The following is a 23,972-nucleotide window of genomic DNA, read 5'->3' on the forward strand; positions in this document are numbered from 1 at the left end:
GAGATACAGGATAAGACTGTGTGAAATATTCATGCTTGTGCTGTCCAAAGAAACAGCCTGCATTAAAAAATCACTAAAGCACTCGTCAATAATAAATATAAATGATATAATCATTTCAGAGGTTAGTCTGTGGTGGCCTTATTATCATCTCACTGTATTTGATGGGGGCTGCACGGTGGTGTAGTGGCTAGCACTGTCGCCTCACAGTAAGAGGGCCGCGGGTTCGATTCCCGGTCGGAGCGGTCCTTCTGTGTGGAGTTTGCATGTTCTCCCCGTGGCAGCGTGGGTTCTCTCCGGGCTCTCCGGCTTCCTCCCACAGTCCAAAGACATGCTGCAGGTTAATTGATCTCTAAATTGCCCATAGGTGTGAATGTGAGAGTGAATGGTTGTATGTCCCTACATGTGCCCTCGATGGACTGGCGGCCTGTCCAGGGTGTCCCCTGCCTTCGCCCTATGTCAGCTGGGATAGGCTCCAGCGCCCCCGCGACCCTAATGAGGATAAGCGGTATTGAAAATGGATGGATGGATGGATGGATGTATTTGATGGTAATTGAATCCTTTTTGTATCAAATGTAAACTCGGTGTATCTGTGGTGCTAAAGTAAACCAATTGCTCTTGATGGAATTTTTTAATAGGTCTACAATATTTCTGTATAATTGTTTATGTTTCCTTGTGTGATATCCTTTTAGTTAGATGTATTCTAGGACACATAAGCACATCAGCCAATGAGAAACGCGCTCCTCACCGATGGGGAAATGATGCTTTCCAGCTCCTTGATCTGAGCCTTGTTTTTGCTGCTGCGGTGGCAAATGAGGTGACATGTTGTCAACCTTCGCGTGGGACTCCACAATGCTGTTTCCTGTTTTCCCCCTGGAACCGCATTGAGTTACAAAATAAAGGTCCGTCAATGGCATCGCTATGAAACTGGCTCGCAGAAGCATTGCTTGACGTTCACTTAATTGTAAGTACTTTCATTGTTGAACATGACCCTATCAGACAGTCATTTTTATGATGAAAAAGCACTTTCCCACCAGGCGTGTAGTTCAATCTAAGGAGTTAGGCATAGTATCATATTACACACATAGGGAGTTAGGTCTGAGCCTAAGCTTCCTGTGCAGATTTAAATTGATACATAGCATAACGAACGGATCAATAACTAGGCTTTCAGGGTGGTTTAATGGACACTGAGGGGAGGGTCTGACCGGCTCTGACTCTTTGTGTGTGATTGTGCTCATGTACATCCATGAGGCGTGTGCTTTGTTTTCATACTTTGGCACTTCATGTTTTGTCTTAAAGAAATGTCCCTTAGCTTTAGTCTCCAGTGAACCTTTGCACATTCCTTGGTCACTATTTTTGCACATTCTGTCCTCATCTTTTAATTAAAACAGATGTATATTTTAAACTTTTTTTTCGGATTTCTTTTTTATAAATATGAGTTGCAATACTTTTGTTTTTCCTCTTTTCTCTCTAGTGACCGTTGGCCACTAAACCATCCATGCAAGTTCCTTTGTATGTGAGCCGTGAAAACATAAAACCTGTTTGTGACTGAATGTGTAAGCTTCATTGTTCAGATTTGTATGCTCATATTTTGAAATACCATACACTTACAATTCCGGATATTACGGTTAAATTCGTGTCGTTTTTGACTCGCACTCTTCGTAGCGGACGGCTGCTCAAAGACAACGCCACAAAATACAACCGGTTTATTCCGCCCTACGGTTTAGCAAGGTCGAAGGAAGACGTGCCAGACGAATATAAATGGCCTCCCTTGCTGGTGAAACAAATGTCAGTGCACTGAAGTCAGGCTAAGGTAGTCGATCAAATCCCAGTCTATAACTGCTGGCAATAAACATCGTGCCAGACGCAAGTCTTTCCAAAATAAAACCGTCGTTTTCTTTACCCTGTGTGCCTTTTGTATGTCGCTTTTATTCTGAAGGACCGCGGTCGGAAGTGCTATCCTTGTGCTTTCCAGCCAGCTTACCTCCCCTCATTTGTCGGCTAACATGGGCTAGCCTGTTATGGAAGCAGAGGGAGCACATCTGAGGGGTTGTCTGATACAGCGGGACTAGCTGGGACTAGTTCTGAGGCGTGATTTGGACAGATAACGCCACATACCGGAAGCCCGGGGAACGTCTTCCTGGCTGATAAACAAAAACACCAGAGAGAGAGAGAGCTAAAAGCACGGGACGGCTACAATTACAAGTACAACATGGACCTGACAACTGCGGAGCGTCCAGTAATTCCTCGCAGTGGCTGAACCCTCAGACGGCGGCACCTCGGGGCGCGGGGAATCTTTGTTCACGTCTTTTTTTCATGGGACACAACCGGGCTTCCCCTCCGCTGTTTGTCCTCGTCCCTATCGCCGTGACAGCGCTCACATCGGCTGGCTTCGCCTGGCCGCAGAGGCGCCCGCGTCGCATGGACTCCTAACGGTAGTTGTTGGGCTCTTCTGGCGGACGCGGCAGTCATGTTCGCCGTGCGTATCGTCACCGCGGACTTTTATCTGGCGACTCCCATTAAGGACCTGGACGTCTGCTATTCTGAATTCAGGGAGAGCGGCGTGAAGAAAGTGCCGGTTGTCCGGATATTTGGAGCAACACCTGCAGGTGAGCCGCCTTTCGTGTGTGTTTTTTACTTAAGCTAATGGGGGCTCTGCCTCTTGCAGCACGCGGCATGTTAAACGTGCTGCTCTTTGGACGCACGCGCGCACACATACGTATTGTTTATAGAGGAAACCTAACGGGTCTCGTATGCAAAATATCAGCAGCAAGATGATATAGGGTGTTGACACATTGTTCTAACGCGGTTTGCACCGCTGTTGCTTTGCATACGGGTCTGCCCGCAGCGGTGGGAATCCTTCTTCTGCTGCTCCCTCCTCCTCCTCCTTCTTCCTCCTTCCTCCTCCTCCTCCTCTTCTTCTTCTTCCTCCTCTTCCTCCTCCTCACACGACTCTGCTTTGTTTTCGCTCCATCGTGGTGGAGGCGGGAGGACACAGCTCTGGTCTGCGAGGGCTCGACTTGTGTCCCTACCTGCCACATGTGGCGTTCAGGGACAGTTCGTGCATACCTCCCTTTTAATGCTGGTTCTATTGTGTTTACAGCAACATGTGGAGTGCGGACAGTCTAGACTGCATCGTGCTGCCTCCTCTCCGAGCTTTATTTTGATTCGGGTTTTTTTCTTTCTCCAGTGGAACCCAAGTAAAAAGGACCACGATGGCGAAACTTTGCCGTGTGCTCGCGGGGTTTTTACTAGAGGTACTGCAGCACGATTCGCAAGCTGAATAAATTGCGTGATATATGCTGGTGGCAGAGACTAAGATGCACATTGGGGGCGGGGGGGGGGGAAGTCGGCGGGTTCTATAACAGCAGACCCGGCGGCGTCAGTTGTGTGCTACGGAAAACGGTACAGGATGAAAGGGCATCATGACGGCCCATTAATATGCAGTATGTAAGAAGGAGGTACAGAATCCTTCACTGTGTGACAATGAATGTGTAGTGCATATTGACAGTACAATACCTCATATGGAGAGATTTCTGGTATGTATGTGTGTGTGTATATATATATATATATATATATATATATATATATATATATATATATATATATATATATAATGTATGTGTGTGTGTGTGTTTTTCTTTGAGCTCTGGCACATGCCCAGCCCTCTAATAAACCCATTACAGCCGAGCACTCTGGGTACCTTAATCCCTACAGCGCTAAACAATAGAATAATTTCCTGCACAATGGCAGGGCATTAAAACCCAGCCAAATCCCCCTGCGACTGCCGTGCCCTCTCCTCAACCCTCTTTATAAGGGGAAATCACCATTGCAGTACAGTGACCGTGTGTATTTGAGAAATGTTTTTACATTTTTGACCAGTCCCCCGGTGGTGGTGAGGGGACGGGAGTCAAACTCGTCCCCCTTCCAGGGCTGTGAAGGTGCTCCTCCTCGGGGCAACCCGGAGCAGCATCCAACAGGGTGTAGCTCAGTGAGGATTAAAGGATTTGGAGCAGAGAAATGAAGGGGACTGTGGGTTAGGGTGTCAGGTCTAATTTGGGTCTGTCATAAACCTGCACGTTCGCATGCGGTTGTGCGGATATGAGGTGGCTACACACATACACATACACATACACATTGCAGCAGAGGCAGCTGGGGTATCGTGTCAGTAAATAGATGTTCAGTAGCAGTTCAGCAACGCTGTGATTCAAGCACAATAAAGCCAGTGAACACGGCGTTGCCTTCAAGGTTCCAGAGTGTAGAGGTCCGGTGTACCTGTACTGATTACCATAAGTCTATTTGGTCAGTCGGTCACTTCATAATCGTGAGTCATCTTCAAGCAAATGGCAAACTTTCAGTTTTTTGCCATCTGAAAGGTGGGGATTTTATTTTGTGTGATAACTGAAGAACTTGAAAATTTTTGAAAATGTCGCTTTGGGAATTACAGTATTGCAATTTACAAAAATATAAAGGACATTACATGACTATTGTGATTACCTGTCTGCCTATCAAATAGTTGATTTAATATCATTAAAAGAAGATGCGTCTCATAATTGTACTTGTTCTGACTTCTGGTCCTGGTGACTTTGCATTTAGGGATGCTGGTTGCCCTTTGTTAGTTCCAATAGTTTATCCAATAACCATCTCCAACATCTGACATCAACAGTTTCCCCACCCAAAAATGTCACTTCATCGATAATGTATTTATTTGATTTTGGCAACCCTGGCCCAGCTTTGTCGTCCTCATTAAATCTGCCATTTTCCTTGCTTCCTGCCCAAAGTTGGATACTCAGAAACAGCCCGATCACAGCAAAATGGGAAACTATGGTCAGAGGGCAGGGCCTCTACAGATATTGACACTGCCGCACAAGTCTTGTGTGTGTGTGTGTGTGTGTGTGTGTGTGTGTGTGTGTGTGTGTGTGTGTGTGTGTGTGTGTGTGTGTTGTGTGTGTGTGTGTGTGTGTGTGTGTGTGTGTGTGTGTGTGTGTGTGTGTGTGTGTGTGTGTGTGTGTGTGTGTGTGTGTGTGTGTGTGTGTGTGTGTGTGTGTGTGTGTGTGTGTGTGTGTGTGTGTGTGTGTGTGTGTGTGTGTGTGTGTGTGTGTGTGTGTGTGTGTGTGTTCCTCGCAGGTCTGTGCAGTTTTGACTCTGCTCTTGCTCAGCTCACGTATCACTCGGGGCGAGCCGGAGTCCCGAGTTAGCTCTGCGTTTCCAGAAATAAAATTACATCACCATCTGGAACACATTGAGGCATACTATGTTTTTTCTCTCTCTCTCTCTTTGGAGCTTAGGAACAGACCACGCCCACTCAAAAGGAGCTACTTTGCAATGTTTCCCGTTTTGTCCTCCGCAGTGATTTCCATTGTCTGCCCAGAGGGTTGGAACTCTCGAGCAGCTCTGCTTGATGTGCGTCTGCTCTTATCTCGTCACTGCGTTCACCCGGTCAGCGCCATGTGGCTCTGGCTGCAACCCCAGGCCTTCTCGTGCCTGTCCTTCCCTGACCCAAGCCATGCACACTCCCACCAATCAGCCCTGTGTAATTCAATGCCATGCTTCCTGCCTCTCCCCCTCTCCTCTCTTTGTTAGCATTCAGTGGCTGACCTTGCATGTGCTGCACACATACTGTACATGCATCCATCTCTGCAATAAGGGGGATCCCTTTGTTGTGAAAATCACCCTTGTGATCGGCATCTAATAACTGACTGTATTTGTGGTGAGGAGAAATCTCAGAGGGAGGTCAACTTTGAGCCTTTTTTTCTTCGCACCGCTAAGAGTTGCGCTCGAGGCGGCTGCAACCATTTTTGAGGTTTTGACACCATTGATCTCCGCCCGCTGATCCCGACAAGCTTGGCCCCCGGGTACGCTGACAGTTTCCCTGTGGGACCCCGCGGCAGCAGGAGCCACACACATTTTGGTTCCATCGCTCAGACATGTGCACTCAAGTGTTTATTGAGGGAGAGAGGGAGGAAGTGCATGACCAATTGACCTGAATGAGAGGGGGCCGGGCATGAAGCGTATGGAGGAGTTAAACCCGAGGGGCCTCTCTCTCTCGCCCCTAGGCCCCAGGTTGAGCTCTCTCCAGGGGAGCCCTTAATGCCATCTAAAGGAATTCCTCCCGGATCCATTAATAGGATAATAGACGGATTCAAAAGGACTCTGTGGCTCATTAGACAGAAGGTCATTGTCCCCTTAACTGTTTACTCTCCTCTCTCTCCCAGCTACTCCGGCTACTTCCAATCACACTGGGATCGAGTGAGAAGCCGATTTGTTGATATGGTGGCTCTGGATTTGCATTTTGTTTATGACCTTAAAAAAAAGTAATATTATAGTTCAGTTCCAGGGAGTGTTTTTGGCAACATGCGGGTTTACCAGACTGAGGTGGTAGCTGCTCCACGCTAATCCTCATCCTGTGGTGGTTTTGCCCACAGATAGAAGCTTGGCTTCTTATCAGGGCTTTTTTAGAAGTGAAATCAGAGGAAGGGATGTGTGACAGGATTTTGGCATTGGTGGCTCTGAGGCTTCTGTTATCGCAAGATGTTGGCGAGGGACATGAAGGGATGTGTGACAGGATTTTGGCATTGGTGGCTCTGAGGCTTCTGTTATCGCAAGATGTTGGCGAGGGACATGAAGGCAGGGACACAGGAAGAGGTGGTTTCACTGCTGTAGGCACAGGTATGCTGACAGCTCCGTTTTACCTGGAGGTTCGGACTGAAAATGGGATAAAAGAATACAACATTTTATAACGGGATGGTTCCATTATTTGAATTTCACACATAAGATTTAAATTTTCAATTTCAAGATGCGTCTTATCTGACAATCAAGCTTCATATATTGTCGTCACGCACTCAGTTTCTTACATTATTAGCTTGAGTGAATCCTGGAATTAGTCTCCGCTGCGAGTTTGTCAGTTGAGTCCAGTGGTGTCCCAGTCCGTAGACAGCCAGCACATGGCGCGGGGCAGCAGGCACCTCGCACCTCTCAGGTGCCCACTGGCAACATTACTGTTTCCGTCACGTCTGGTTTCAGAGGGGCCTGTACAGAGACAGTCAGGGCAGCCACAGTGAAGAGCTTTAATAACCCCCCGCCCCTCCCCCTTTTCACGCAAACCTGTGTGAACTGTAAGTGGCAGGAGGCTTTGTCTCTCTCTGAATACCTTGATGCCACAGGTGCATTACAGTCACAGAGTAAAATGCAGCCTAATGCTGTATCCACACCAAAAGGGTATAAGCATGGATTTCTGTCAATGCACAGATGCGAATAAAGCTAATTTCCGCCGAGCAAACGAATGGCGCGGCGCAAATGGTGCAAAGTCATCCAGACGTAGTCGGTGAAATTCACTGAGTTGTGTGTGCCTACGGATGATGCTATGAACACCAGGGCGTTTGATGTTCTGACGTTTGAGGGATTTTGACAACAAGTAAAAAGCAGAAATAGTGGTTATATCTTCCATGGTAAATGGCGGAAATGATAACTGTTTCCACAGAGATAAGCCACGCCCCTCTCCGCGCGAATAAACCACAAATAGTCCGGCGAGGAAACTCACGCGAGTCAAGCGTTTGGTGAGAACGCAGCATAAGAGTTGTATTCGTCCCCACTGCTGATTTATCTGACATCTACACTATCAGGAGTCCACCAGGTATTCGCAAAGTTGTCGAACTGTCATTGATTCAACGCTGCAAGCAATCGCCAGCATGCTAATTACTACTCAAAGCCTTATGGAGGTGATTGTGAGGCTGCAGATATCTGCGACTTTTCATCCAACACCATCATTTTGGCAATTTTATCTTTTTTACATTCCTTTAGGATTTAAAATGGATCCACTTGGGGGACACAGTGTTTTTTTCTTGTGATCATGAAGGTATCCTAAAGGCGTTCACACCAAACGCGGTGTGAAGCATGTAAAGTCAACACACAGACGCGTTTCGCTCGTTGCGAAATTTCGCCAGAGTTCAACTATTTCAACTTCCAGCCAATCAGCGTTGAGATGCTCCGCCCGTTGGGCTGCTGCTGCTCTGGTAGCGCTGGAAGCGGAAGTTATCGAGACGAGTCGAAATTCCCCGAGCTGTGTGAGCCTACGGGTGATGTTATGAACCCAAACACGATGGCGTTAGATGTTCCGACGTTTATGGGATGTCTACAACAAGTATAAAGCAGAACTAGTGGTTATTTCGACCGTGGTGGATGGTGGAATTTATAACTGTTTTTACCGAGACAAGCCACAGAGATAAGCCACGCCCCCTTTTCGCAACTGGTTGCGAAAGACACAAATGAACACAACTTGACTGGCGAATAAACTGACGTGAGTAAAGCGCAAATTTTTTGCGCGAGTAGATCCCATGCAAAGTCAATGCACAGACGCGAATTTCGCGAATGGCACGTTGCGAATTTTTCGCCAGAGTTGAAATATTTCAAGGGCCTTTGGTTGTGTGCCTTACCCCGCTCTTATCTCCCTTCGTTTCCTCTCATCCTCAGCATTTGAATGCAGTCGGAACTTTCCACAGCCCCTATCGCCCTTTTAGGCAAGGCTTCCATTCGGATCAGTAAACATTCACCTTCAATTGAGACGCTATGCCATTTTAATTTCAAACTCGGCAAGTGGATCGTCGACGGCCCTCGTCCTGGTTGCTTCGTGCCATTACTAACCTCTTCTGTTCCTTGGAGTTTACTAGAGCAGACCAGGACATTGCAGCCGCTACCTGGTGGATGGCGAGATTTCCTTTTGTCTTGAAGGAGCTGTGAGTTCACAGCGGCTGCCTCGGTGTCCTTGCTGCTGCAGTCGGTATGATTGATGGCTATAATGGCTCCCTCAGGCTCCTCTGTGGGTATCCAAAGGCGTGACTGGCTCGGCACTGCAGCAGTCCTCGCCCCCCCACCAATGCATTTCCTGTCGCTGTCAGGTGTGACGGGCGACCCTCACCGTAACTATTTGGTTAGTCTTTTCCCACTATTGACAGCTCGTTCATTATCGTGTTCACTTTTTTTCTGCAATGCTGCATTGACTGTCCTCTGAACCGCCGCATCCTTTCAGCTGCCGAGGTGCAGGGACTTGACTCTGTTCACCGGGCTGACCAGGCTTTTGAGGGTGCTAACCGCTCACACGGCCCACTGTTTTATTTTAAGATAAGCAGCATTCTTGGCTTTGCTAAAGAGCGGGACTTGGTGTGGAGAAATATTGGCTGTACCCTGGGTGTCAGATTCATTACCGTCACCAGACTATGGCATTGTTATCGAGTTATAAGTAGGTGTACACACACACACACACACACACACACACACACACACACACACACACACACACACACACACACACACAGGACCAGAGATTGGTTGTTCGTTTTCTTGTGAGTAATAAATAAATAAATAAGGGGGGTTGGGGTAGTTGGTTGCGGGTTGACATGGTTTTAAGTTATGGCGGGATATGCAGGAAGATAAAAAAAAAGATCAAATATAACTTTTTTTTAGAGATTCCTAGATCATGTCTCGATACCTATTGCAGATAATAGATGAGCCATATCAGTCGATGCCGATCATTAGTAATTTTTATCCGTTTTCTTAATTGGGTGATATAACATTTGTGTCAAATATAATTACAATTGCCTTTTTGTCATGTGCCATCAAGGAACAAAGACACATATTAATTATTGTTTTTTTTTAATAAAGAATTGGGCTGGACACAAGAAATATGCACGCACAAATCGGGAGCGAAACAATAAAAACTGGACAGCAACGACGGCACATAGTGGTGAGCGTGTTGGGCAAAACAATAATGTTGTTCCTATACTCCAAAGCAAAACAATAATGACGAACACAAACAAGGAAAAGAGTCGATCCAAACAATCTGACCCGTGTGGATCAACTCCGGCCCGTAAAACCGCTGCAGTAACAGAACAGCGTCTGCACTCTGGTGAGGCGATATTGTTGTCCTGCCATTTCATTCTATAAGTTGCATACAAAGGACTAAAGAGCCACATATTTAAAAGGCAGTGCCTGCCCTGTGTTTCATAATCCCTTTAGGACATTCGGGTCATGACTGAGTGAGATCTTTGGAGCCTTGGAGTTGCTGTATCTAGTAGCTGTATGCCAGGTGGCGTTGCCGATGAGGTGATATGATTTAGTTCATTGCCATGGTGAGATAGAGGGAGGCGGGATGACAGGAAGTATTTATCTTTTGATGCAGATGTATAAAAAAGCCTGTGTTTGATGTGAAGTGCCCACGAGAGATTTGCCCTCTATTCTGGCAGCACCTCCTCACCCCCCGCCCCACCCCCCACCATGAATCAGGCTCCTGCAATGTGGTTATGTGTGGTCTGAAGAGGGAGGGGCCTGCGTTGGCACGTGGTGCTGGGTCATTTCAGGTCCCTTCCCCGCTCTGTGTCGGGGCTCCTCCCCTTTCCTCCTGCGCCATTGTCGAGGAGGAGGAGGAGGAGGAGGAGGAGGAGGAGGAGGAGGAGGAGGAGGAGGAGGAGGAGGCCCCCACTTTGTCCACCGAGCTGGCGAGGGAGGGAGACTTCCCACTCTGCGTTCCCCCCAGGGCCACCAGCAGTGCTGCAGGAGAACTCTGCAGTGTTTCAAAGCAGATTAAGACCTTGTTTAAAAAGAATGAAAGGATTTGGCAGGCCGAGGAAAGCTTGAATCACTGCTGAAGGGAGAGAACGCTTTGAACCTGCCATGCTGTGCCATTCAGCATGGATGTTAATGAGACCCGTGTGTGCGTGTGTGTGCGCGCATGTTGGGTGTACACGCGTGCTTGCGTGCACACAAAGACAAACAAAGTGATTTAAGTTTTCATCTGTGGCATTGGGTATATCTCCAAATTAGGGTGCAGTAGATCTGCTTCCTGTTGTTATTATAGGAATGCACTAATGCTCCAGCACACAAGCTTTGTGATTAATGCATTGTTGCGTAATAATTGGAGTCGTAGGATTCTTGCCTCTGCGTGTAAAGTCTTGCCATTTTGCTTTTGACATGAAACCCGGGCTTCCGAGTCTTTGCTTGACCTTTTTGTAAAGCCAGAGATCAGACCTGATCTTGTTGGAGAACTTTGCATACTTTTGTCCCCATTCAGGGGCTGCAGCCTCCAAAGGCTGCATTGGGACACGGCCGAAAGCCCGTGGGACCGCTCTTCGGCGGAGGAGAGCTATCAACATCCGCCGTTAGCAGCCGATGGGCAGCGCGGCCCTGCCTGGCTCAATGTTGGAGCTGATGGCTAACGGCAACGGACTCTGTGTTGAGTTACTTTGCGATGCGTCCAAGGTTATGTTCAGTAAAAGTGAGTGTTCGGCGAAGAAAATTGTAACGTTATCGTGATCTTGTAATCTTGTAAAATACTTTTTTCTTTTTTATAGCTGCACATTTTCACATTTTTCATATGCGGCAACAAACAATATGCATGAACGTGCAAAATAAATGTGATGTACTGGTGTTCAATCCACTCAACTACAGATGTTTGCTATAGCTAGCTACATTTTCAGTTTGAACGTCTTCCCCCTTTTAGTTTGTGTTGCCCAGAGTGAATTGACACTTTTCCCCACTGGTCAACCCCAACCTTGTATCGCATCCTTGTGTCTTCCTTTGTGACCACTGGCACTCTAAAGACAGCTGATGGAAACATCCACCATGTCTAATAATGACCAAGGCCTCTGGGACACAGTTCAGCTGTTTAGAAGGGCGACGGCAGCGCTGCGAGCCTCTCACAGCGAGGGAGCAACTGGACTTGTTTCCAAAAACATGTCCGGGGCATGTTCTGGTATGCACCGGGCGGGCTCATTGTCCAGTTAAAGGTGCATTTCCTGACTGTTGTTTCACCCAGTTGTGCATCAAGTAAGTCCCCCTACCAGCGGCTACTCCGTCAAGCTGTCGGAGATACTACCGTGGAGCCCACACTGTCACTAACTGCACTCCCTAAATGAAAATGGGTTCTGCGTCTTTAAGGTCTCTGGTGACTCCTCGTTTGAGGCCCTTTTGGTTGTCTTGTTTTTAATGTTTTGGTCCAGGGTCTCTCATTTATGACCGGGATTGTTAATCACATAAAACTTGGGTCTCTTTATGAGCTCCGGGTTTCACAAGAGCTTTCTTCACGCTTTCAGCCGCACAGCGTATTTGCTTAGTCAGATGCTTCACTTGGGCAAAGTCTACTTTTTTAAAAAGCTGCAGACCCTTCATTCTTTCTATATTCCTTTGAATCTGAGTGGGAACTGCAGTGGGAACCAACGGGCCTTTTTTTCCTCCTTTCTTTTTATCAATATTTAATTCGGTAGCAGCCCACAGTCAGTTGTGAGGGCAGGCTTATTAAAAAGGGGAGAGTAGAGGGGGAGGGTGGGATATTCTGGAAGCCCAGCTCTAAAAATAGCACCAGCTTGTGTGTGTACGTACATGTGTGCGCTCGTGCGTGCGGTGGCTGGTCGTGTTGTTGTTGCCACTAGTTAACAGACTTCTTGAGAACGGTCTGATTAGCGTCTCCAGTCGTCTTTATTTTAATTTAATTGTAATTTGTGGGAGACGATTACCACCTCTGACGTCAGAAAAAAAACCCAAAAACATTCTGTCTAGACATGCTCGGTTCTTTTCGCGTCTGTCTCTCTCTCTCCTCTCTTTTTCTCGTTCTCCCTCTTTATCTCTCTCTCTCTCTCTATCTCTCTGCAATCTGCTCCAGTCACAGCAATATCTCAGCTGCGTTTACAGACGTCCCTGTGTCGGATAGCCGAGCCACCGTCCCCCGCTCCTTGTGATGTGCCGTGAATATCAAATTGTGTCGGAGAGCTCAGAAAAGGAGAGCAGGCAGAGCTCGGAGAGCTCTCCTTCACCCCCCTCACCCTCATTATGAAATCTGTCACGTCATGTTTCTTTATTATGGGCATTTACATTTTATTTACAATCCCATTCCTCTTAAACAAACATTTGTCTTTGTGCCATTGTATCCTCATATTCTTTGTTTCTTATTGACTCCTCTTCCCCATCGTCCTCGCTCCTTTCTCCCCCTCGCCATCTGAATATGCCCCATATTAGATGTGCGTGTGCGTGTGCGTGTGTGGAGCTGCAGGCTCTCTGAGGTTTTCCCCTCCGCTGGTCCCAGTCTATGGCTCTGTCTCTTGCTATGCTGTTCTGGGCCTCCTCCTCCTGTCTTCTACATTCCTTTGTTTTCCTCAACATGCCGTTCCAGTTTCAAGGGTTTTCACTTTTCTCTTCCCTGAATCAAATCGGTGTTTCCTTTCATCTCACCACGCCGTCAAGACCCACACACTCACATGCCTGAACTTTAACATGGCAGCCGTCATTAGTGGGGGCAAATAGAGAGGGGGTGCACGTAGAGTGGACAGGTCCTTTTGTGGGGCTAGGGAAGTCCAGGGTTAATTGTTTTGTCTGCTGACCGCTGTGATAAGGAATGTGTTATTCAAGTTGTAGATTTGCTTTTTTGTTTGCCTTGGTTAGAAGTTGGAGACGTGGAGATCGATACAGGAAACAAGGGGGTAGGTGTGACGAGCAGAAAATGCAACAAGCGCCTCTGTGGCACCAAAAGGCCGTGATGCATTTCTTCGTAAAAACATACAAATGTATTTTTGAAAAAAACATTTCTGAACAAAGCGACTCGTCGGGGGGGGGGGGGTAAATAAAACCATCTTCCTCTATAGAAGTTCACTAGGGGTCATTCGACGCAATTGACCCTTTGCTAAGTCATGCCCCTCACCGCCCAATCACAGCGTAGCAACAGCGGACAACTAACCGGCTCCACTCCACACAGATCAAATCAAGTAATCGAAACAGGCTAGTCTGTCGGTTTTTATATATGCAGCAAACCTAACTCTTAATTTTCACTGCATCTGTACTACATCTGTCCCTCCTCCTCGTGCTTTGCTGCAGGACTGATGTGCGTTACCACCCCACCCCCCCTCTCCTTGTCTGACTCGAGTTCAGCCCAGGTTATGTGGGAATAATGCATCCTAGTTTGCAGGGTTCTTCCTGCTAATTACACTCTCACTGGATGGACTGCTCCTTTCAGCGTCCCTCTCCCTCTCTCCTCCTTCTCTCCGCTCGGCTCCTCCCTCTCTGTTCCCAGTTTTGTCTGTTTTCCGTAAGCATCGTGACGAAAGCCGATCATCTGTCTTTCCTCCCCAAACCAATTGATTCCCGTCTCTTTGCTCTCCACCGGCTGTTTCCACCCAAACATTGCTCAAAACAAAATGCAGGACATGACAGAATCACAGTTGCCAGCAACTTTGTACCGTAACTGTATATAGAGAGAAGTGTTTCCGTTGCGTAGACCGTCCTCATTGAAATACACGGGGCCGACGAAATAATGGAAACACCTGCCGGTATAGTGCATGCAATTCAACATGCAACTTGAAACACTCCTGAGTGAGTTTCAAAACAGTAACTGCCTTCATGCTGTTTCTTGTTACGCCGTAGATGGACCAACCTTTCAACCCATTATATTAAGCGTGAAAACATCTGCAATGTTTAATCCTTTTAAAAAGAAATGTTTTGCACCTCCATGAGATTTCCTTGTAAATATTTAATATGCATTGAAAGGGTGATGGAATGCCCCCCCCCCCTGTGCACACGTCTCGTGATGGTGTCCGGTTGCACGCTGGTCGGAGAATACAGACACAGGTTTGAAGAGAGCCCTGAGTCACCATGGAAACAGTCTGTGTTTGTCTCGCCACCTCCTGCTCACCCCTCTGCATCGACTATGAGAGATTCATATCTCGCCTGCCCTTCCTCTGACTCTGCCGCTCTGGTGACTGGGGGCTTTGGATCTCTTCGGTGGGATCAGATGGGTTTTTTTTTTCTAGCCTTTTCTTCTTCACTCGCTGGATAATATGACTGAGCGTGAGTACGAACCGGCCAGCTCCGCTTCAGGGCACGTCGGCAGTCGTTGAGCGGTGGAAGGGCATTCGTCAGCAGGTTGATGTGAAATAGAAGAAAGCAAAACTCCTACTTGTGTCCCTCGAATAGAAAACGATCTGCTCGTGTCGTCTTCGAGAGACTTGGCCACTCAAACTGTGATGCGTGAAGGATCATTCTGGTTTTACCAGTAAACCAACTCAACAAGCGCTGTGTGCCTCTTCTCCTTCCCGCCTCTACTGAAACTCAATCTTTTTCCTGTTGCAGGCCATGGCCCAGCAGTAAAGGCTCACAGCCTTTCAAACACCAGTGGTTCCGTTTCGCTGTTTGCAAGCAAACATAATGTTATGTTTATCAAGTTATCATACTTCTTTTTACTGACTCAATAGAGTGCTGTAAGGATAACTAATGTTTGAAGGCCAACCTGGAAGTGAGCATCGTACTGGTTCCATTGGCTTTTGGATTAATGCAGAAAATAAGCTCTCTGGCAAGCAAACGTTTATTTTCATGTTTTGTTCAGCGAGACAAATCTTCACTTTTATAATATAAACGTTAATGCAGAAGTAAAAGGCTAACGTTACATGGCTTCACATCTCCACCTCTAGGCTACAGGCGGACCAGTTGGCGTGATGGCGTTCCACATTTAGCCACTTGTCAGCAACCGCCTTTTTTGAGACGCTTAAAGTCTTGAACGTTCATGAGTGAGACGTCAACAGGCTTATTTTTTTTAATCGTAGAACAAAACATTAAAATGCCACCTTTCGTGTGAGCCACGAAGCCAGAAGTGCTCAGATTTCCCTCCGATGCAGTTTTGTGCATGATGGAGACAGGGTTTTTTCTCACTCTGTGGGAGATCGTTGACAGCCTCTCGGATTTCCATTTGTCTTTCAGACGTCTTGAGCCTCCCTCCAGCTAGCTGACTTCACTGAGGTGGAGAACGTCTCACACACACACACACAGGATGAATAGTGGCCCCGGTAACAGTAGAACTGGATTGGACCAGCTCAGGTTGTGTGTTTCCATCTTGATTTGGATTCATCCCTGACCCAGTCTAGACCCATCTGTCTGGAGTCCGCGCTCCATCCTCAAATCTTACCCACGAAGTAACAGGAAGACTGCCACGCACAATCGAGGACGTCAGGCCGGCCACCGCCAACCTCAATTTCGGCGTTTAGAGTTCATGAAGATTGATGCATTGGTACTTTGTCTGCTTCACCAAGAAGGTTCTGGCACGGACCGCCTTCCATCTGGTCCGCCTCGTCCTGTCTGACTCAGATGACTGGCTCCGCTGTGCCGTCTGTCTCCTCGGCCATGGAGACGTCGGGGTTGGGGGGGTGGATAGCTGGCACTGTGGCACAGCCATGCCTTTCCACCAGCAGGCTCAGCTTGAGCGACAGGGACATGCTGGCTACAAAGCGGTCATTAAGAAAAAATGTGTGAGCTGATATCGTTCCACGTCATGAAACCGAGGCAGGCAGACGTTCACCTGCCTGCGGCCATCACAGCTATCATGTTGGACACAGGTGACTGGATTCGGATGAAACTCCAAATGACTCTGAGTTGACTTGAGGCTGGTTGGGCTCTTGCAGGTCAAACCGAAGGGGCTGGGCCTCCATGTGGGCCTGATCACTACTGTTGCCTTGTTGAAGTCAAGACTGGGAAGAAAGCAAGCCGTGAAGCCTAGTGCGTCTTTAGCTTCTATTCTGTGATGAGATGAGGGGGGGGGGTCGTGTCGCTGGTTGATTGTTTGAGTTCTGATCGAATGAACAAATGTCATGTCGAATTCCTATTCAATGGAAGCTGGTGACGTAAAGCTAACATACTAGCGCTAATCAAGGCAGCGCACCTTTTTTTTTTTTTCAACGATTCCATGACGCGTTGAAGAGTCGGCCGAGCCAATGTTATAGTTTTGGCCCGTAACGTTGCATTGTTTTCGGGAAATTGGCAGAGGATCCCCAAAACTTGTTGCATCATTCCCAAGAAGACTCATGGCTGTACTAGCTCAAAAGGGTGCTTCTACTCAATACTGAGCAAAGGGTCTGAATACTTATGACCATGTGATATTTCAGTTTTTCTTTTTTAATAAATCTGCAAACATTTCTACATTTCTGTTTTTTTCTGTCAAGATGGGGTGCTGAGAAATAAAATGAACTTTTTGGATTATAGCAAATGGCTGCAATGAAAGAGTGAACAATTTAAAGGGGTCTGAATACTTTCCGTACCCACTGTATATTTGGCATATAACAAGCAATACATGAACACTTAAGACACAGACCTCCAGCTTGTTTAGGAATAACAGCTGGGACGTCATCTCTCCTCAGCCCATGGCTTCTTCCCTCAGGCCCCCGGCCACGACATGCTTGGCTGTGCAGGAGGGGGGAGGGGGGGGATTGTATTCCAAGAAGTAGGATTCAGAGCACAGTTTGCTTTGCATCGCCAATTGAATAATTAAAACCGAGTCCGATTGTTGGGAGTCATTTTTGCATTCATGCACTTCCCTAAATATCGCACCTGCCATGTCGTATTGCAAGCGGTCATGACTGTGATGTGTTGGGTGTTTGCCCAGACTGCACTAAACACTTTTTGGATTGGATCTCTTCTTCTATGCGGTTCACTCTGGCTGCTGCTTATTTTACCTTGCCTCCCTTTAAAAAAGAAATATATTTACTTTTTGCGAAAACTCCTCCTGCTCAGCTGCAGAACAAACCAAATTAACCAAATAGGTTGACCTTGAAGCGCGATTGTTTTGCCGTCTCAGAGTTTAAGAAATTAACCCGAACCTCACCTGTTTTAAGAACGAGAAGTCCTTTTTGAAGTGCTCTGAAAAATGGTAAACAAGACCTGAGCAAAGTCTATCTGCTGTTTGACGTGGCCAAAAGCTCCAGAACACCGTCACAATGGACCGTGAGGTGGTTGTTGGTGGCTAGCTGAGTCGTCCATAGGGCTTGTTTAGAAGCCTCAGCACTGTTTATAGATTAGTGCAACAGATGAGGAACTGCTGTTTAGAGCGTGTGTGTGTGTGTGTGTGTGTGTGTGTGTGTGTGTGTGTGTGTGTGTGTGTGTGTGTGTGTGTGTGTGTGTGTGTGTGTGTGTGTGTGTGTGTGTGTGTGTGTGTGTGTGTGTGTGTGTGTGTGTGTGTGTGTGTGTGTGTGTGTGTGTGTGTGTGTGTGTGTGTGTGTGTGTTCATTCATAAGGAAATGGACCTTCAGCAAGGTCGTAGAGGGGTGTAAGAAAGTATCGATACACTTGAGTATCATGAAATTATGTTTTGATTTTCAGAAACACTGAATCGATTGTTGATTTAATAGTTTACATGCAAAGATTCGGAGCAGACGGTGGGCTCAGATTGCACAAAAAGTATGATGAGAATGCTATGATGTTGGATGTTACGGGACAGTTTTTCTTTACTAAAATGTTATGCATATGGTGGTTTGTTCTTTCTATTTCAATTCAGTTTATTTTATAAAGCCCAATATCCCAAATGTGCCTTACAATTTGGCTTTACAATCTTTACACAATACAACATCAGATCAGCAGGGCCAACGTAGGAGGCCGGCTCACCAGGCATCAGACACGACCAGGTCCAATGGACCCTATGAGACGTGAAGTCACAAAGACTCTGGGGAGGAAGCAGAGTTAGTAAGGTGCAATGGAGAGATGTAAATTCATCCATAAGCAGAGAGAGAAGAGGAGATAGGTGCTCAGTGTCTATAGCAGCATATCTAGGGTCTGGACCAGGGCAAACCTGATTCAGCCCTAACTATAAGCACTATTAAAGAGGAAAGTCTTAAGTCTACTCTTAAATGAGGTGATTGTGTCTGCCTCCCGGACTGAAAGTGGAAGCTGGTTCCATAAAAGAGGAGCTTGATAACTGAAGGCTCTTGCTCCCATCCTAATTTTGAAGACTCTAGGAACCACGAGTAGCTCAGCATTGAGCGCAGCTCTCTAGTGGGGCAGTATGGTACTACAAGCTCCTTAAGATATGATGGTGCATCACCAATCGAGGCTTTGTAGGTGAGGAGAAGAATTTTAAATATGATTCTTGATTTTACAGGGAGCCAGTGCAGAGCAGCTAATACAGGAGTAATGTGATCTCTTTTCTTAGTTTTTGTTAGTACACGAGCTGCAGCATTCTGGATCAACTGGAGGGACTTAATAGACTTATTAGAGCAGCCTGATAATAAGGAGTTGCAGTAATCTAGTCTAGAAGTAACAAACGTGCGAACCAGCTTTTTTGCATCTTTTTGAGACAAGATGTGCCTGATTATTTTAAATGTTACGTAGATGAAAAAATGCAGTCCTTGAGATTTGCTTAACGTGGTAGTTAAAGGACAAGTCTCGGTCAAAGATAACGCAGAGATTCTTTACAGTGGTGTTGGATGCCAGGGCAATGCCATCTACAGAAACCACATCACCAGATAATTGATCTCTGAGGTGTTTAGGTCCCAGTAAAATAACTGTAGTTTAACATCAGAAAGTTGCAGGTCATCCATGTTTTTATGTCTTTAAGACATGCTTGAATTTTAGCGAGCTGGTTGGTCTCCTCTGGTTTGATCGATGGATATAATTGAGTATCATCGGCATAACAATGAAAGTTTATGGAGTGTTTCCTGATAATGTTGCCCAAAGGAAGCATATATAAGGTAAATAAAATTGGTCCAAGCACAGAACCTTGTAGAACTCAGTGATTAACATTGGTGGTCATCGAGGCTTCATCGTTTACAAATACAAATTGAGATCGATCTGATAAATAGGATTTAAACCAACTTAGTGCGGTACCTGAAATGCCAATCGACTGATCCAGTCTCTGTAATAGGATGTCATGATCAATGGTGTCGAACGCAGCACTAAGGTCTAATAATACCAGTACGGAAATGAGTCCTTTATCTGATGCAATTAGGAGGTCATTTGTAATTTTCACCAGTGCTGTCTCTGTGCTGTGGTGTTTTCTGAATCCTGACTAAAACTCCTCAAATAAACTATTATGATGTAGAACGTCACAACTGATTTGCGACTACTTTCTCAAGGATCTTAGAGAGGAAGGGAAGGTTAGAGATCGGTCTGTAGTTAGCCAACACCTCTGGATTAAGAGTGGGCTTCTTCAATAGAGGTTAAATTACAGCTACTTTGAAGGAATGTGGAACATGGCCTGTTAGCAAAGACACATTAACAATATCCAACAGAGAGGTGCCAATTAAAGGCAACAAGTCTTTAAGCAGCCTTGTTGGGATGGGGTCCAAGAGACAGGTAGAAGTTTTACAAGTAGAAACCGTTGAAGACAATTGGTCAAGGTTAATGGGAGAAAAGCCATCCAAATATACACCAGGGCATACAGCCGTTTCTAATGCAACTCCACTTGAGGACAGATCGGCACTGGTTGAGGGCAAGAGATCATCAATCTTGCCTCTAATAGTTCAAATCTTTTCATTGAAGAAGTTCATGAAGTCATTACTACTGAGGTCTATAGGAATACACGGCTCCACAGAGCTGTGACTCTGTCAGCCTGGCTACAGTGCTAAAGAGAAACCTGAGGTTGTTCTTATTTTTCTCTATTACTGATGAGTATTAGGCTGCCCTGGCATTGCGGAGGGCCTTTTTATATGTTTTAAGACTATCTCTCCAAACTAAGCGTGATTCTTCCAGATTGGTGGAACGCCATATACTTTCAAGCTTTCGTGAAGTTTGCTTTAGGTCGCGGGTCTGAGGGGTATACCAGGGAGCAAACATCATTTGCCTCACTGTCTTCTTCTTCAGAGGGGCTATCAAGTCTAGTGTCATTCTCAGTGAGCCTGTAGCACAATCGACAAGATGATCAATCTGGGACGGACTAAAGTCAGCACAGGAGTCCTCCGTCACATTGAGACGTGGTATTAAATCAAATGCAGAAGGAATCGCTTCTTTAAATTTAGCTACAGGACTGTCAGTTAGACTTCTGGTGTAGAAACTTTTGACTAAAGGTGTACACTCTGGGAGTATAAACTCAAAAGTTATGAGGTAATGGTCTGATAGAAGAGGGTTCTGTGGGAAGACCTCCAAATGCTCAATGCCATATGCAAGAACAAGGTCGAGGGTGTGGCCAAAGTAGTGAGTGGGTTTCTGTACTCTCTGACAGAAGCCAATCGAGTCCAATAATGAGATAAATGCAGCACTAAGGCAATCATTATCAACATCTATATGAATATTAAAATCTCCTACAATAATAACCTTATTAGTTTTAAGGTCTAAACTTGATAGAAATTCAGAATATGGACCTGGTGGCCGGTACACTATAACAAATAGAATTGGCAGTAATGTTTTCCAGGTTGGATGTGAAAGACTAAGAACAAGGCTTTAAAATGAGTTGTAGTTTAATTTAGGTTTAGGATACATTAAGAGACTTGAGTCAAAGATGGCTGCTACTCCACCTCCTCGACCGGTGCCTTGAGGAATGTGAGTATTAATATGACTTGGAGGAGTTGATTAATTTAGGCTGACATATTCTTCATGGCTCAGCCAGGTTTCAGTAAGACACAATAAATCAATTTGATTGTCTGATATTAAATCATTTACTAATACAGCTTTAGATGACAGAGCTAATATTTAGGAGTCCACATTTAATTATCCTGTTTTCTACAATGACAATTTTGAAAAAACAAAAAATTAAACTATGGCAATGTATTCAATCTCTACTTCTTTCTCGTCTATAAATAAAGGCAAAAATATCTCCTGTCCACTAAGGTTTAATTTGTAGTATTACATGGCTGACGGTGCGCACATGATCAGCCATAAAAGGTTCAATGGCACAACTGTCATTTCCACCTCAGCAAAGTGGTTTTCTGACCACTTGAATACAGTACTCAAATTTCTAGACACTGGGCATCTGGATTTTGTTGTTGTGTTTTTCTTTAGAGAGGCATTCTCATAACGTATTAGTCCAAGGGTTGATCCCCACAACGGGCACTTTGTAGCCAGGTTTTCATCATTGGCACTCTCTTTATTTGCCGTCCGTTGAATCTGTAGTGAGCCGTAGACAATCAATTACTGATGAAGTTTAGACCGCAGATAGACTTTTCCCAAATTATCGTGCACCCCCAGTACCTCACCCAAACGTCCCTTTTAATGAAACACTTGATTCAGAACTTTTTCCAATGTGTTCCCGAAAACGTGTTCCCCGCTCTCCTCGCCAGCAGTTAATTTAAGAAGAAGACGATGATGAGAGTGAATCTATTAGAAAGAGTGATTTAGAGGGTTGTCACCCTCCTCTGCTCCCTTCCTCCACAGTGTGTGTGTGTGTGTGTGTGTGTGTGTGTGTGTGTGTGTGTGTGTGTGTGTGTGTGTGTGTGTGTGTGTGTGTGTGTGTGTGTGTGTGTGTGTGTGTGTGTGTGTGTGTGTGTGTGTGTGTGTGTGTGTGTGTGTGTGTGTGTGTGTGTGTGTGTGTGTGTGTGTGTGTGTGTGTGTGTGCCTTACGTTTGGCTGTTCCTCAGCGACTCTAGGAAGCATCTTAATGCAGTAGCTGTACAACGCTAGCATTTTCCGGAGCCCATTGGAATGACCCCGGCGTGACGGAGGGACATTAGCGCACGCACGGCCAGAGAATCATTAGGCCAGTGGCAGCGAACACGGCGAATGGTGCCAGCGCTGCTACCCTCCTAGCTGAGGCGGTATCGATTGGCTCGTCTCATCACGCCCATTACTTATTTCTGTGTGGAATTGACTGTATTCATACATTTGCTGGGTAAAACACACAAGCGCTTCCAATTTCATAGCGAAGTTCCTCTTCTCTCTCTTTCTCTTCTCTCTATTGCACCTCATAACCGTCTCACTCTCTCCCATCATATTGGCTTTATAATCATGTGGGCTCAAATCTGGCACGGGACCTTCTCTTAAAGAATATTGAGAACTGGCATGAATGGTCTGCACGTCCATATATTTTGGAAAAGAAGCTCATATCATGTCCTTTTTACCTATTCTAATACCCAAACTTGCTTACCGATCCAATACCAGTGCATTAAATAATAATTATACAAGATTACTTTTCACTGAATGAAGCTTGAACGTAACTCGATGCCACCTCCGTTAAAGTTAGCCATTGTCACAGTCACATGACCAGGGGGGCTGTGCTGCCCACCGGCTGCTAACGTTAACTAGCTCCCCTGCTGCCTATTTCAACCCTAATGAGTGATTGACATTGTATCATTATCAGGGAATGAATATTGTGCACGGCGTTGTTCAACCACAGGTGTGTTGTACTACCAGTTTGCAAATGCACAGTACGGATCGGGTAGCGCGTGACATGTGTTGGTTTGAGGCACATTTAAGCTTGCCGTTTAAAAGGTGTTGATGCACCAGTCTCCTCAAGACGCAGATGTAATCTTTGTGTGCGATTACATCAGCGAGCGAACAACCCCCCCCCCCCCCCCCCCCCCCCGAGATTAGAGGTAGCTAAAGTGACACTGAAATCGACCATCTGTCTCAGAGAGAGAGAGAGAGAGAGAGAGAACTTTAACACAATATACTGCTGTAGTGCTTAACTGATCCCTGATCAGTGCAACCATTTAAGGATTTCTCTTGGGCATGAGTGCAGACAAGCAAAACGTTTGTCACATGTTTGTTGGTTGCTTAAAAACCTAAACGCATAATCTTAATATGGAAGTGTATTGTTGACCGATTTGTCAAGCAATCGACGTGATACTTTTTAAAAATAATCCCGGGATCCTTTTATAAAGTCTGGAAGTACAGTATTTTACCAGCAATAATGGATGAGATTAATTGATTTGAAAAAATCAGGGCAGCCCGAACATATTGTTGTTCCTCAATAAAAATATATCGCAACAAATCTCTATGAAATCTCTTCCTCTCTTAAATGTTCCTTCCTGAAACATGGAGATACTTTGTACCACAAAGTTGCTTTGCCATGCCTGTCAGCATCCCTCTGCCTCCTCCTCCTCCTCCTCCTCCTCCAGACCCCTCACTCTGTCTCATGGCGCTCTGCCAGACTGCTCAGTGAGATACATACTGAATCTTCCAGTGTGTGTGTGCTCTCTGTGTGCACGTCAGATTGCTGGATCTCAATGCTATCACCTCTACGGTTTACGTTTGCTCGCCCGTGTGCCCTCATCCCGTAGATCTGACGTCACCTTCTCCTGACTGGCCCACTT

The 23,972-nt window shown here is 46.1% G+C and overlaps 1 protein-coding gene across 2 annotated transcripts in view; it reads left to right on the forward strand.

Moving 5' to 3' along the window:
• The first annotated feature begins 1,993 nt into the window (after positions 1-1,993).
• rev3l (REV3 like, DNA directed polymerase zeta catalytic subunit) overlaps positions 1,994-23,972 on the forward strand; it is a 60,677-nt gene continuing 38,698 nt past the window's right edge. For both annotated transcript variants that reach the window (XM_034528418.1, XM_034528419.1), the window contains exon 1: positions 1,994-2,606. In XM_034528418.1, the coding sequence (XP_034384309.1) occupies positions 2,468-2,606 (139 nt within the window). In that variant the 5' untranslated portion in view covers positions 1,994-2,467. The remainder of the gene's footprint in view (positions 2,607-23,972) is intronic.

Source organism: Cyclopterus lumpus, chromosome 24 (genome assembly GCF_009769545.1).
Source record: "Cyclopterus lumpus isolate fCycLum1 chromosome 24, fCycLum1.pri, whole genome shotgun sequence".
NCBI classification, from domain to species: domain Eukaryota; kingdom Metazoa; phylum Chordata; class Actinopteri; order Perciformes; family Cyclopteridae; genus Cyclopterus; species Cyclopterus lumpus.